We start from the raw sequence: 13,954 nt of genomic DNA on the forward strand, positions 1-13,954 counted from the left end.
GAAGTTCACATCTCTGTTGGAAACTTAACACAGCTAGGCCAAAGATTTGATAACTCAACCACCCGGGAAACCCAAAGGTGGGGGGACCCCCAGATCACCTTGAGCCAGATCCCCACCCCTCGTCTAACTTTTCTCATCTCCGAGAGGCCTGGGACAATGTCGACACGCCGTCGAATGGCGGGCCCCAGGTGGACTGTTCTGGGTATGTGGGAGGACAGCCTGTATGGTACTTCCCGCAGGCTGGTCAGGGTCATGGGTGTGCCGGGGACTATCCATCCATCTTTCTTCCTGCTCCCACTTGCCAGAGGGGAACGTTTGGGGGGTTCCACGTGTAGGGGGACAGGGAGACTCAAAGGAAACGAAGTGCCCCACAAACTGGCCACTGGACAGGTAACGAGTGGCCTCCCCAGCCTAGAACCCAATATTATGGCCCTGCCGCCTGGGCAGAGGACGGTCCTGGGGCCACCACATACTCCTTTGCATGCTAACCCGCATAATCAGGCTGCAGGCAGTCGTAGAAATGATAAGCAGTGAAACCGCCAGAGCTCTTCCCTTACTAGCCAAGCAGCAACGCCATCTATCAAAATCGCTCGGCCTTAGATCACCTGCTTGCTTTGGAGGGAGGAGTCTGCAGAAACTTTAACCTGAGCCACTGCTGCCTACAGACGAGGAAGGAAAAGTCACAGAGGAGATCACCGATGGAATGAGAAAGGTTGCTCATGTCCCACTCTGGACCTGGGACGGCCGGGGCCCCGGAGAGTTATTCGGAGGATGGTTTTCGACTCTCGGGAGATTCGAAACCCTCATGGGAATTATCCTCCTGATGTGGGGAGCTTGCTTAATCCTAGCTTGCCCAGCGCCCCTGTATACGGTCCGTCTCCAGTCTCATTGAGACAATGGTCTAAAGGAAAACGGCCACGCATGTGATGTTCTGGAAATAGAAACCTCTAAACCAACATGATGCTCTTGGACCCAAACTAGGGGGGTCGGAGCATCAAAGGGGCGGATGTGATAGAGCCCCTTCCTAAGGAGCGTGATGAGAAAAGACCTCAAGATAAGGAAGGGCAACTGGCTATGTGCATCCGTGACATCCCGCACGACCCCGCAACTTGAGACCACCCCGTCACCCATATATGGGAGACAAGGAAGTAGAAGACACATAAAAGACACCACGCGGGGTTCGGGGCTCCGTTTTTTGGGTATAAACCCTCCGAGCCCGTGCCGGCACAAACGAAGTTGCTTCCTGGGAAGAAAGGCCTCGACTCTGTATCACGACTGTGTGTGCCAGAGTCCTGCTCCAGGGCCAGAACCTGGTGATTCAGCTGCGGCTGGCCAGGGACCACACCTGTCAACTTCCCCCAGGGAGGGACTGAGAGAGGTTGTGGTGTCGCTGGTCTGCCCAAAGTCTTGCTCTTGAGGACCCTGGGAAAGGAAGAAGGGGAGAGGTGGCGGGGGGGGGGGGTTGCTAAGGGAGTCCTAGTGCAGGAGCAGAGCCTCAGAAAGACCAAAAGAATGGAAGCCATCACTCTAACGTGCAGCCCATGAACTTATTTTTAATACGCTGCTAAACAAGAGGTTCCGTGCTCCACTTTGCAGTCTGGATTTTACCCCATTTTATTCATGAAACAAACTAAGAAGGCCTCTGCTCCAACTTGTAAGGAAAAGTTTGCTGATTTCCGCTTTCAGGAAGACAGAGCGGACGTACTTCTGTCTCATCCTCTTGCTAAGTACAACAAAAAGCCCTGGGCATTCTGTATAAACCAAACTAAGACTCTGAAAAGGTCAAGAAGAAGGCAGACCTCGGGACCCCAGGATAAGACAGTGGTGAGTTCTGGGTTTTCTGTCTTCTCAACAGAGGAAAGGCGCTGACTCTGTCCAAGTTGATGTGTAGGTTAACATAATTCCTATCAAGGAAGAGGAGGAAAAGGCAAACTAAAGGCTGGGGGAAAATCTTTGCGAACCACCCGTCCCATCAAGGGATCCATCCCGCCGACGATATGTTTCCCTGAAGCATATAAAGGACTCTCCAAACCCACCAGTAAAGAAAACAAAAAATCCGATTTTAAAAATGGGCAACGTACATGAACAGACACGTCACTGAAGATGATACACAGATGGAAAACAAACACAGGAAAAGATGTTCAACATTAGTCAGCGGGGGGATGAAAATGAAAACCACAATGAGATTCCACGAAACATGTATCAAGACGGCCAAAATTAAAAAGTGGCGGTTACCGCCAAATGGTGGCAAAAGCGCAGGCAAAGTGATCGCCCGCCCCCTGCCGGCGGGACCGTGAAATGGTACAGCCACTGTGGAAGACGGCTTGGCAGTTTCTCTACAAAGGAAACACGTGGCTACCAGTCAGCCCAGCAAGGACACCCCTGTGCATTTCATCCAGACGAGAGAAAACTCACCTTCACACGAGACTTGCACACAGCCTGCACAGGCGTTCGCGGTAGCTTTATTCATCACAGCAAAAAACCGGAAGCAGCCCAGATGCCCCTCAGTGGGTGAACGGTTAAACCCCCATCCATCCACACCACGCACCCAACCCTCGGCAAGAAAAAGTAACGGGCTGCTGAGACGTGCACCAACCCAGATGAATCTCCAGAGAATTCTTCCGAGTGAAACCGAATCCTAGAAAGTTACATACTATATGACCCCATTTAGATAGCGTTCCTGAAATGGGGTAGGAAGGGGGTGGGGGAAAGGGGGACAACGGGCGTGGCTCTAAAGAGTGACCTGGGGACCCTCGAGGAGGTGGAAACGCTCTGCATCTTGGCTGTGTCCATGTCAGTACCCTGGTCGTGACATCCTGCAAGGCGTTACCTTTAGGGAAAACTTGGTAAAGGATACCCAGCATCTGTCTGCATCATTTCTTACAAATACCTGTGAATCTACAATTACCTCGAAATGAAAAGTTTAGTTTTTTTAAGCTATTGAAACACGCGTATTTAGGGCCCTAATATTTAGTTCACAAGTGAATTCTACCAAACATTTAAAGAAAAAATTAGTCCAATTCTTTACAATCTCTTCCCGGAGGTAGGAGCAGAGGAAGTACATCCTAACTCGTTCTATGAGGCTGGTATCACCCTAATACCAAAACCAGAGACATTACAAGAAAACTACAGACCAGGATCTCTCATAAACATAGACGTAAAATCCTCAACAAAACATTAGCAAATCAAACCCAATAACGTGGAAAAAGGAAATATCCAGCACAATATTCAAGGAAAAGAACAAAGCTGAAGGACTGACACTCCCTGCCTTCAAGATTTACCACAAAGCCACGGTACTCGGGACAGTGTGGTGTCGGCAAAAGAAAGTAGACCGATGGGATAGGATAGAGAGCCCAGAAACAGACCCACCTATATAATGTTAGCTGCTCTTTGACAAAGAAGCAAGGGCAACATGATGGAGAAAGGAGAGTCTTTTCAAGCAATGCTGGTGGAACAGCTGGACGTCCACATGCAAAGAAAGGAATCTAGACACAGATCTTACACTCGTCACAAAAATTAGCCCGAAGCAGACCTTACGCATGAATGTGAAACGCAAAACTGGAAAGCTATTAGGTAACGTAGAAAATCTAGATGACTTGGAGTATGGCGATGACTTTTTAGATACAACACCAAAGTCATGATCCATAAAGAAATAATAATAATAATAAGTGATGAGCTGGGACTTCGTTAAAATGTAAGACTCCTGCTCGGCAAAGGCCACTATTGAGCGAACGAGAAGACGAGCCACTGACCGGGAGAAAATCTTTGCAAAGGACACATCTGATAAAGGACCGTCTTCCAAAATACACGAAGAACTCTAAAGACTCAGCAGTGAGAAAATGAACGGCCCAATTAGAAGATGGGCAAAAGACCTGGACAGACGCCTCACCGAAAAATGCTCCGCGTCGGATGCTCCCCAAGCCGATTCCCCGGGCGCCATTTTTCTCTCAGATGAAAGTTCCACCTTCAATTCCCTAGACCAATATTCCAACGTGGCTCATACGATAATTTGTCTGTGGCGAGTTTTGTTTTTTTTATAATGTAATGTTTTTATACATTTTTGAGAGACAGAGCGCGAGCAGGGCAGGGGCAGAGAGAGAGAGAGGGAGACACAGAATCCGAAGCAGGCTCCGGGCTCCGAGCTGTCAGCACAGAGCCCGACGCGGGGCTCGAACCCACGAACCGTGAGATCGTGGCCTGAATTGAAGTCGGACGCTTCGCCTACTGAGCCCCCCGGGCGCCCCTGTCTATTGTGGTTTCAAGCTGCATCCCCGCTGGCCTTCGGCCAACCGTGGGAGAGTTCCAGGTGGTGGTGCAGGGATCTGTAAAGGGCCCTGCTGAACCCCCCTCCCTCCGCAATGTACTTCATCTGGCTGTCCATCTGTGTCCTTTATAATAAATTGGGATAGCAAGAAAAGCGTCTGCCTGAGCTCTTGGGCTGTTACAGCAAATTCTCAGACCCGAGGAGCGGCCCTGGGAACTGCCGCCTGCGGCCAAGGCAGACAGAGGTGTGGGTTACCCGGGGACCCCGTGCCGTGACTGGTGTCCGAATGGGGGCCGGCCCCGAGGGCCTTGGGCGATCTGCCCCTAAGTCCAGGCGGTTAGTGTCCGAATTGAATTAAATGACAAAAAAACCACCCCCCAAAACCTCCGGATAATCTCACCCTAATCACAGAGGTGGCCAAGTCACGCAGTACAGGACAGACACTGTGCAAAGCCACACCCACAGACGAGGACACGTTATTTTTATTTTTATGTAGTTTTACAAGGCACTGGCTCTCTACCCGCAACAATAGACGTAATATTGTATCTTTTTAGTCGTGCTACTTATGCCTCTGGGCTGGCTTCGCACGCAACTCTGCTCCGGTTTTCCCTCCTCATGCTGAATTTCCTAAAAGCGGTGTGGCCTTGGCCTGCAGAGAATGCCGTGGGCCGCACTTGGGGAGCGACGCAGAAGGCAAGCCACCCTCCAGGAAGGGGTCGGAAGCCCGTTTCAGGCCCCTCCCAGCCCCAGGGGTGAAGTGGGCGGGGCTCCCCCCACCCCCCACCCCCGCACCCCTCCAGCTGCGCCCCGGATGCACCCGGACAACGGACAACGGGGCACCAGCCTGGGGACAGCCCCCCACCATCCCCGGGCGGTGCTCGTCTCTGCCCCTGGACTGTGCCCACGCAGTCTCCATCCCAAGGGGCCAGAGGGGGAAAGAAGTGGCCGAGAACTCAGTGTTTCCCTCCCGCTCTGTGGTTCCCCGTCGGAACTCGCTGTTCCAAGGGCTCCGCGCTTCCGGCACCGCTCGGCTTGTAAACGAGCTTCCTAAACGAGCTCCGAGGGCCCGACACTGTCAATAAACACGGACACCTGCCGGGTATATATGTTCACTGACCGAGTTAATTACAACAAGGGGAGGCATTTGAAAATTTTAATCCTCTTTGCTTTTTACAACAGAACCAAAAGAGAGTCCACTTAATAACCAATCTCACCTGCTGGTTTCTGCAAACCAGTTATCTTAACCGTATTTTAACGAACAATAATAATATTAGAACAGTAACTAGGGAGAAAGTTAATTGGATGATACAGCTTTTCCACAACCCAATGAAAACACCTAAGAAACTAGATAGTTTTTGGTCCCATAACCCGCAACCCCACCGCCTGCGTTTCACGGGGGCCCTGAGAGAGACGGAGAGTTTGCGGGCGACCCTGGGAAAGTGTCCACGCTCAGGGACGCCTCAAGGTATTCAGTACGTCTCTAGTCTGAGTTGTATCTTAGCAGCCCATCTGGAGAGTTAATTTCAAAATACTACTAGTGAAAACTCACCGTGGCTCTTTAGGCAGAGAAGCCTCCAGAGGAAAACCGCCCAGACGGGGTGAAGTCAGGAGGAACGGACAGGCTTCTCCGCAGAGCCTTCAACCCTCCCTCCCTCCCTCGGCGTCGGGGCAGAGGCTTCTCCCGACATCGCAGGAGTCCTCGCTCTCTCCCCAGGGCCACACAGCAGCGTGTCACGTCCGCACTTCCTCAAAAAGGGGGCTTATGATCGCCGAGACCCTCGGCCCCCGCGCCAGCCCCCTCGGCGCCCTGATGCGGACGGAAAGCTGCCCCCCTTCCCCGCAGCCCCTTAAACAACCCTTCCAAACTCGGGCTCGCCTCCCCCCGGCACATCCAGACGACGTCTCTGTGCCTTCGGAGTTTTCTCCACCGAACTCTACTCGATTTCCAACCCTTTGGATTGAAACTCCATCCGCAGGATCTGGGACAGGCACCTCCCGAACTCCTCCAGGATCATCTGCTCTGCCAGGCGTTCCGAGCAGCGCTCCTTCTCGGCCTCCTCGCCCTGGGCCAGCAGGCAGGAGCACGTGCCTTCCACCACCTCCCAGGAGATGCACGAGGGCCGCCTGGCAGAGACACGGCGGTTACGGGCCGCGGTCCTGAACTCCAGACCCAGCGGGTGTCTGCGACACCTGAGACGTTCAAGGGGACCCCCGTCCTGGTATGTTAAAGAACGTCACCGGCTCCCGCACAGAGCAGGTAACTCAGCGAGGACGAAAACAGACGACCCACTTACATAGAGGACAGGTCGGACACAGCGGTCTTGGCAGGGCACCCCCCCCCCGAGGAAACACGGGGTGACATCTAGGGCCGGTCAAGCTGGGGGGGCTGCCTGTCCTCCCCGTCCCTCGCACCCACCCCCTGGACACACGCACTTTCTTTCCAAGTGTATAGACCGACTCTCCTCGAATTCACCTGCTTCCCCTCTTGGGACGGCGGGTTCACGGCACCTACCTATCTTTTCTGAACTGCGGCAGTCCTGCGGATTCAGTTGGTGACAAATGAGGGCTGCCTTCAAACCCTCCAGCGTCCGGATGGTAGGGCATGCTCATTAGGGTTTTCCGTTCTGGGCCTTCTTCGTAATTTTTGCAACCAATGCATTTGCAAATAGAAGAACACATAATTTTGGCCTGGTAAGACAAAACGCTTCAGTGAAATTAGACTGCTCGCAATTCGGCAAAAAGCAACACATTCTGCACGGACCTTAAATAACAGCGTGTGGGCGTGTGCGCAGCAGATACTGCCTTTTTCACAAACGGAGGCTTTGCGGTGACCCTGCGTCCCGTCCAGGGTCAGTTTTTTGACCTAATTGTTTGTCGACACAGTTTTTCCAACGGCATTGGCTCACTTCGTGTCTCGGCGTCGCATTTCGGTCATTCTCTCGTCGTTGCCTTGACGTTTTTGTGACGGCGCTCTGTGAGCAGTGAGGGCGTCCCAGCACTCAGATGGCGGTGGGCACTTTTTCCCAACAAAGCATTTCTTAACGGAGGCGTGGACGTTGTGCTTTCGACCCCAGGCTACGGCACACTTACCAGACCACGTGTAATATAGACACGACTTTTCTATGCGCTTGGGAAGCCAAAACCTTCGTTTGGCTGCCTGACTGCGGTGATTTGGAACGGCCCCCCCCCCCCAGGCGGGCCCCAGTGGCGCTGGCCCTGCTGTGGCCCAGCTCGTGTAGGTGGGTGGGGTCTGAGACCCCCCGAGGGCAGGCCTGGGGTGGGTGTTCTGGGAGAGGCCCTTCCTGCTTACTCGTGGGCGGACTTTCTTGTGTTTCTTGTCGCAAGGCAGCCGGCCCGGCCAGCCGGTGACCCCTTCTCACGCCAACTGGGCGGTCTGGACGCCGGCCTGCCCAGCGCTATGGTTCCCGGCCCCCTCTTTGTTTCCGCTGCTGGGATTTCCTTCTGTTCTCTTCAGCTCAGAGACGCACATCAAGAGGAATCCATTGTGTTTTACCTACACCTCTGGGTGTCTTGAGCAAGAGGCCTTTCAGGATTTCCAGTCTACTCTGGAGAATACGGGACATCTGCCTGGGCCTCCGGAAAACGGGCGACTCACTGTCTCCGGCGGCAGGGAGGGCACCGTGGAGGGCGGCTGGAGGTGCCGTCCGCGCCTGGAGATCCTTCTGCTGGGGCGATGCCACTCGCTGGCTGAATTCAGCATCTCTGCAGTACCTCTGACCGTGTTTGCAAAATCCTAGCCGGGGGATGGCTAGGTCTGCTCACTCAGATCTTCCAACATGTGTCCCCGGAACCACAAGGAGTCTTCTGAAGCCTGACCATCTGTGACTACCTTTTAAAAGTAAACTTCAGGGGCGCCTGGGTGGCTCGGTCGGTTAAGCGTCCGACTTCGGCTCAGGTCAAGATCTCACGGTCTGTGAGTTCGAGCCCTGCGTCGGGCTCTGGGCTGACGGCTCAGAGCCTGGAGCCTGTTTCCGATTCTGTGTCTCCTTCTCTCTCTGCCCCTCCCCCGTTCATGCTCTGTCTCTCTCTGTCTCAAAAATAAATAAACGTTAAAAAAAATTTTTTTTAAATTAAAATAATAAATAAATAAAAGTAAACTTCACAGGCGCCCCCCAGAGACGGCAAGCAAACCAAAGGAGAGCCTTTCGAGGGAGGGTTTCCTGGCTGTTTTGCTGCTGGGACTCGCGGGCTCCTTCCTCTGCCTCCCTGTCCTCGAACACCAAGAAAGGAGACAGAAAAGGCGGCAGGAAAGGGGAAACCACAGGGCGGGAGCAAGTCCCTCCACGGCCACCGAACCCCTGAGAAACGGGTTCGTCCGGGAACTCGGTCTGCACCGCTGTGTCCCAGCATCTGGGCAGCGGCCAGGGCCCGCCGCCCGCTCTGGGCTCTGAGCGCCCGGCCTGGGCACCCAGCTCTGCCAGGCAGGGCCTGCACAGAGCGGGCAGGGCCAGGCGGCGGGCGGCCTCCGCTGGGCGCCGGGGGCTGGGCTGGGAGCGGGCGACCGGTTCCCGAAGGGGCCCCGGGTTCATTTGCTTGACTCGGAAAGCATGGCTGGTCGTCGAGAAATTCATGCGGATTAACACGAGTGCACGACAGAAACCTTAGGGGGAAGCGAACGAAACCCGACTTCTTTTTGAATTACAGTGAGAAACAATTCTTTCAACCAACCGCAGGGGTTACTGAGGCCCAGAGACCGACCTGTTGGTTTTTCTACCAGCCCCGGGGAAGAGTGACTGACCTCGTAGCACTCACAGTAATTCTTGAGGCAGCCTGACCTCCTGCAGTTACAGCCCTTGTTGTGTCGAGGCTTCACGTCTCCCGGCTTCCCCTTCCCAATCTTTGGTTGGAAAGCTTCTGGGTTTCTATCGAGACATGCCTGAGGCGGAAAACACAAAACTCCGTCAGGTGCCCTCCATTCTGGCAAGAGAACGTTCCGCGAGACTGACGGGGGCTCCAGGAAGGGCCCCCGTGCTCTGTTCCAACACACGCACGCGCTTGAAGGCACTGCCTTCCCCCCGGCACCCCCCCCCCGCCCCGCCCCACTGCTGCCCCGAGGTTCAAGGTCCTGTACATCGACCGTTACTGTACAACAGCTGGATGGTAAAGACGCGAACAGGATGATTGTGTCCCCGTAGCCGTGTCTCCTTCCCGGCACGTTTGTCCCGAGACAGCGGGGAAGGTGGCGCTGTGCTAACGGCGTACTGATCATCTACCGTGTTCCGGGCACCTTTCCGGGGGGTTTGTGTCCTCACAGCGGCCCCGGGAAGTAAACCCCACCGTTGTTTCTGTCTCACAGATGAAGAAACTGAGGCCCGAGAGCCTTAAGTAGTAAATGGCAAGGGACGGAAGGGGGTCGCCCGGCCCGGGGCCCCACCACTGGGCCCCGTCCTGCTCGCACGACGCGCTCGCTGGGCTTTTTATCCTGGCCGCTCTAACTTTTTATCCATCTTTCCGCTATCTATCTACACAGACAAATGCGGGCATAGTGTTTTTAACGAAGTGATTGGGTACAGCAGCGCCTGGGGGTCCGACGTCGGCTCGGGTCGTGATCTCGCGGTTCGTGGGCTCATGGGTTCGAGCCCCGCGTCGGGCTCTGTGCGGACAGCCCGGAGCCCGGGGCCCGCTTCCCATTCTGGGTCTCCCTCTCCCTCTGCCCCTCCCCTGCTTGTGCTCTGTCTCTCTCTGTCTCTCAAAAATAAAAAATGAAAACATTAAAAAAACAACAGCCAACAGACAAAGTCACTCAGGCCAATTCGAGCACCAGGCAAGTCACGGCAGCAGCCCTGCCCTCCTCTCTCCCCTCCCCCCAGCCACGGGGTAACACGTAGGGTCTGTGCTGTCTGACAAGACCCTCCCGTCGCCGCAGAGGGTCCCCTGGGCAACACGGCCTGGAGCGAGACCGGGGGACAGCGGGGTGTCATGAATGGCGCACGACCCAGCCCCAGAGGCTCCCCGTGACTCCCCTCCCGTCAACACACCCGGTGGGGACCCCCGTGCCGACCTCCTCTGCTGTCCCCACGCGAGCATCAGCAGCACGGCGCCCACGAGACTCACCTTCTTCTTCTCACCGTCCGCTCTCTCCCACTCTACCACTGACCGACACCGGGCTGTCCCCGGTGGGGCACGCGCGCTCACGCACGCTCACGCACGCTTCCGGTGCCCCTGTGTTCAGGAACAACACTGCTGGCTCATAGCACGTGCAAAGGTCCCGCTGCGGAAACTATTGCCACACGATTTCCCCACGTGCTTGTACCATCTTATGTTCCTACCAGCGATGCCTGAAAATGCCAACGCTTTCAAAAACACATTTTTGTTTTAAATTTGAGAGAGAAGCGTGCACAAGCAGGGGAGAGGGGCAGAGGGAGAGAGAGAATCCTAAGCGCAGAGCCTGATGTGGGGCGCGATCCCACGACCCCGGGATCGAGACCCGAGCCAAAGTCACGAGTCCGATGCTCAACCGACTGGGCCACCCGGGTGCCCCCCGAATTCCAACACTTTTTAAATAAAACTTTATACACTTTTAGCTGTAGACAATACCTTTCAGCCCTAAAGAAAATGCCACACCGCCGAAGTTTAGCGGCATCATCATTCTCTTCCGTCCCATGGCTCTGGCTCTATCAAATTGGGTAAGATATTTTCAAGTGACCTGTCTACAATCCAAGAGGGGAATTAAATTATCGTAGGGACAAAACGGAGCATGACAGTCTCAAGGCGACACGCGACGGCCCGTGACTTCCCTTTGTAAACCGGGGGCACCAAAACGTCAGGCCCCACGCCTGACTGTCCTCCCTTCTCTGATGATCTTTGATGCCCACGGGAAGGGGTGAGCCACGAGCTCCCGCATCCGGCCTGTAGCGCACACGGGGCCACGGAGCCGCCGTGGCCGCCCGAGGAAAGCCCAGATGCCCCCCCTTCACCCGGAAGCCACAGAGAATAAACACCGGGCACGTGTCGTGGCTGAGAGCCCCAGCCAGCTCTCCGTCCAGCCGGCTTCTACCCCTCTCAGACGCCACCCTCCAAGCTCGGCCTGTCTCCTGCACGATTGAGTTTAGGACTCAAATCTCCAAACCCCAAATGAGGACAAAGTGGACACCTGCACGCTCTTGAATCAGAACCTCCACCGAAGCCATCCCACACGGTGGGGAATAAAGATCTTTCTCTGACTGCCGCTCTCCCGACAGCTCTCTCGAGAGCCAATGCCCCACCCTCAGGGATCTCGGGAGGTAAGTTCTGTGACTATCTCATGCACGTGTATGATTCATTCGTTCATTCATTCGTTCGTTCATTCATTCGTGAAAGAGCAGGGCGAGGGGCAGAAGGAGAGGCAGAGAGAGACTCCCAAGCAGGTTCCACGCTCAGAGTGGAGCCCGACCTGGCGCTCGATCCCACGGCCCTGGGGTCGTGACCTGAGCCGAAACCAACAGTCGGACCCTCGGCCCACTGAGCCTCCCCGGCGCCCCTCTCAAGCACTTTTAGGCACTGTTAGAATGCGCGGAGTCAGTGGGGAAATGGTCACCTTGATGGCCTTGAACCGCTGGACTTCGTGACGCAGGTTGTTGCAGCAGTTGTTACAGTTGCAGTCGTGGCAAAAGTCCCCGCTGGCAAAGCAATCGCAGTACCTGCGAAGCAACGACACGGCGGCTCAGAGGCCGCGATCGCCATCCACAGCAGCGGGCACGGGGAAGGGGCCGGCGTGCTGCCGTCCACACGGCTGCCGCTTAGACGCCTCTGACGCCTTCCTGGTGAGAGCTACAATCCGGGGAGATGCCCTCCAGTGGCCAAGGGGACAGAGAGGAACTAGTCAGAGCCACTCGCTTCGTAACGTAGGAGTCTGCAAAGCAAAACGATCTCCCGGACGCCGTCAGTCGCTGCCCCCACCCCTGCCCGGGCGCCCGCCGACGCCCCCCGCCCCCAGGAGCGGCCCCCGCTGGCGAGCAGGAGACACACGCATGTCACCCCCCGCCGTAACGGGAGGGCGTTCGTGGATCCCCACTCTGCAGAACAGCTTTGGTGGCGGAATCCCTCCCAGACCGCGGCCACTGCGTCCCGGGATTCCGGGAGTCGTAAAGGCAACGGCCGGTGACAGGTGGCCGTGCTGACGACCTCGCAGGGCGGTCAGCGTGGCTGGGCCTGTGGCTTGCGCACTGAGACGCCTTCCTCGCCTCGCGTGGGAACTCAGTGTCGAGGCACGGACTCCCACCGTCTTGCCCATAACCGGCCCCCCGGGGAGGTTTCACAAGTTCTCCTCCCGGACGGGTCCCACAGCGGTCTCTTCCAAGAGCATGAGGCATTGACAAGGGCTTCAAATGCGTCTGTCACACCAGCTCTGCCGCCAGGTCCCCACATTATCCGCTGCGGGTTATTTGTGGCCAGCGTCTTGAGTCATGGCATCTAAGCTGCCGGTCTCAAGGGGTCGCCCAGGGGAGCTGGGACAGTGTGTGGCCCTGCTTCCCGTCCAGTGCTGGGTGAGGCCGAGAGGGGCCTCTGTTGGACACCGCGGTGGCCGGATGTCCGTACAAACCTCACCGTTACGGAATTCATAAACATTATCCTTTTATCGTGTATGGTTTTAACTTTCTTAAATAATATTTTTATATGCATATCAAGCCAAGAGGAGAGTACAAGAGCTCATCAGAGGTGAAATAAAGAGGAAACTGCAGGGGCGCCTGGGGGGCTCAGTCGGTTCGGCGTCCGACTTCGGCTCAGGTCATGAGCTCAAGGTTTGTGAGTTCGAGTCCCGCGTCGGGCTCTGTGCCGACAGCTCGGAGCCCGGAGCCTGCTTCCCATTCTGTGTCTCCCTCTCTCTCTGCCCCTCCCCTGCTCACCTCTGTCTCTCTCTGTCTCGAAAATAAGTTCAAAAAGAAAAAAAGAAGAGGAAGAAGAAACTGCAAACTTGGCGGGGGGGGCGGGGGGGGGGCATGGCTCTGTGGCTGCTAAAGGTTGTCCTGGGGCATCTGCTGGTCCCTGGTGACCCGGAGCCTGCTCATTCGGGAGACAGAAGACAAAATCCGGGCTACCAAAGGTGGGAGGTGCACCAGACACACACACACACACACACACACACACACACACACACACACGCCCATAAAAAGCACAGACCCTTAAAGGGCAAACTCCCCACAAATCATCTACTCCACTGGGACAGAGAGAAGAGGAGGAGGAGGCTGGAAAGCAGAGGAGAGAGGTACCGAGAACTGACTCAAGAGCGCGCCAGCTCTGAAGACTGGGAAGCCGGGGGCCCAGAGGCTGCTCTGGGGCGGGAGCGCAGGAGGGTGGGATGGGAAGAGAACTGGTGGAAATGCTATTTTGGGGGGAGCGGGCCCCCAGGCTCCTGCCCCCTTCCAGCACCCTCCGCCCTCTCCACCCACCGTGGCCAGAGACCGAAATTACTCTCTGGGGTAAAACAAGTGAGGGCTGGGGGATCACAACGGATCAAAGGAGGAAAGGTGGAGCCCCGTGGCCCCTAGGATCCTAGCACCACCCTGGAGAAGCCTTCTCCGAGGACCCCAGCCAGCCCAGAACGACACACAGGGAGGGAGGGTCCCGCAGTGAAGTCTCCCAACAGACAGATGGCTTAGTCACACGGCCCGACGGTGCGGCCACAGTGAGCAGGTCCCCACTGATGCACGGAGAGTCCCCAGGCAGCTTACGCCTCGTTCTTAAGTGTGA

The 13,954-nt window shown here is 55.9% G+C and overlaps 1 protein-coding gene across 7 annotated transcripts in view; it reads right to left on the reverse strand.

Moving 5' to 3' along the window:
• Window positions 1–1,513: 1,513 nt before the first annotated feature.
• The window catches only part of TESMIN (testis expressed metallothionein like protein), a 40,838-nt gene continuing 28,397 nt past the window's right edge, over window positions 1,514–13,954 (reverse strand). For 4 of the 7 annotated variants that reach the window (XM_042958476.1, XM_042958474.1, XM_042958475.1 and 1 more), the window contains 4 exons: window positions 11,802–11,904; window positions 9,024–9,161; window positions 6,777–6,952; window positions 5,404–6,388 (listed from right to left, as the gene is read on the reverse strand). In XM_042958476.1, the coding sequence (XP_042814410.1) occupies window positions 6,199–6,388; window positions 6,777–6,952; window positions 9,024–9,161; window positions 11,802–11,904 (607 nt within the window). In that variant the 3' untranslated portion in view covers window positions 5,404–6,198. Of the gene's footprint in view, window positions 1,905–5,403; window positions 6,389–6,776; window positions 6,953–9,023; window positions 9,162–11,801; window positions 11,905–13,954 lie in introns of those variants that run through there. The other 3 variants (XM_042958477.1, XR_006208349.1, XR_006208348.1) reach the window with 3 other exon arrangements.

Source organism: Panthera tigris, chromosome D1 (genome assembly GCF_018350195.1).
Source record: "Panthera tigris isolate Pti1 chromosome D1, P.tigris_Pti1_mat1.1, whole genome shotgun sequence".
NCBI lineage: Eukaryota > Metazoa > Chordata > Mammalia > Carnivora > Felidae > Panthera > Panthera tigris.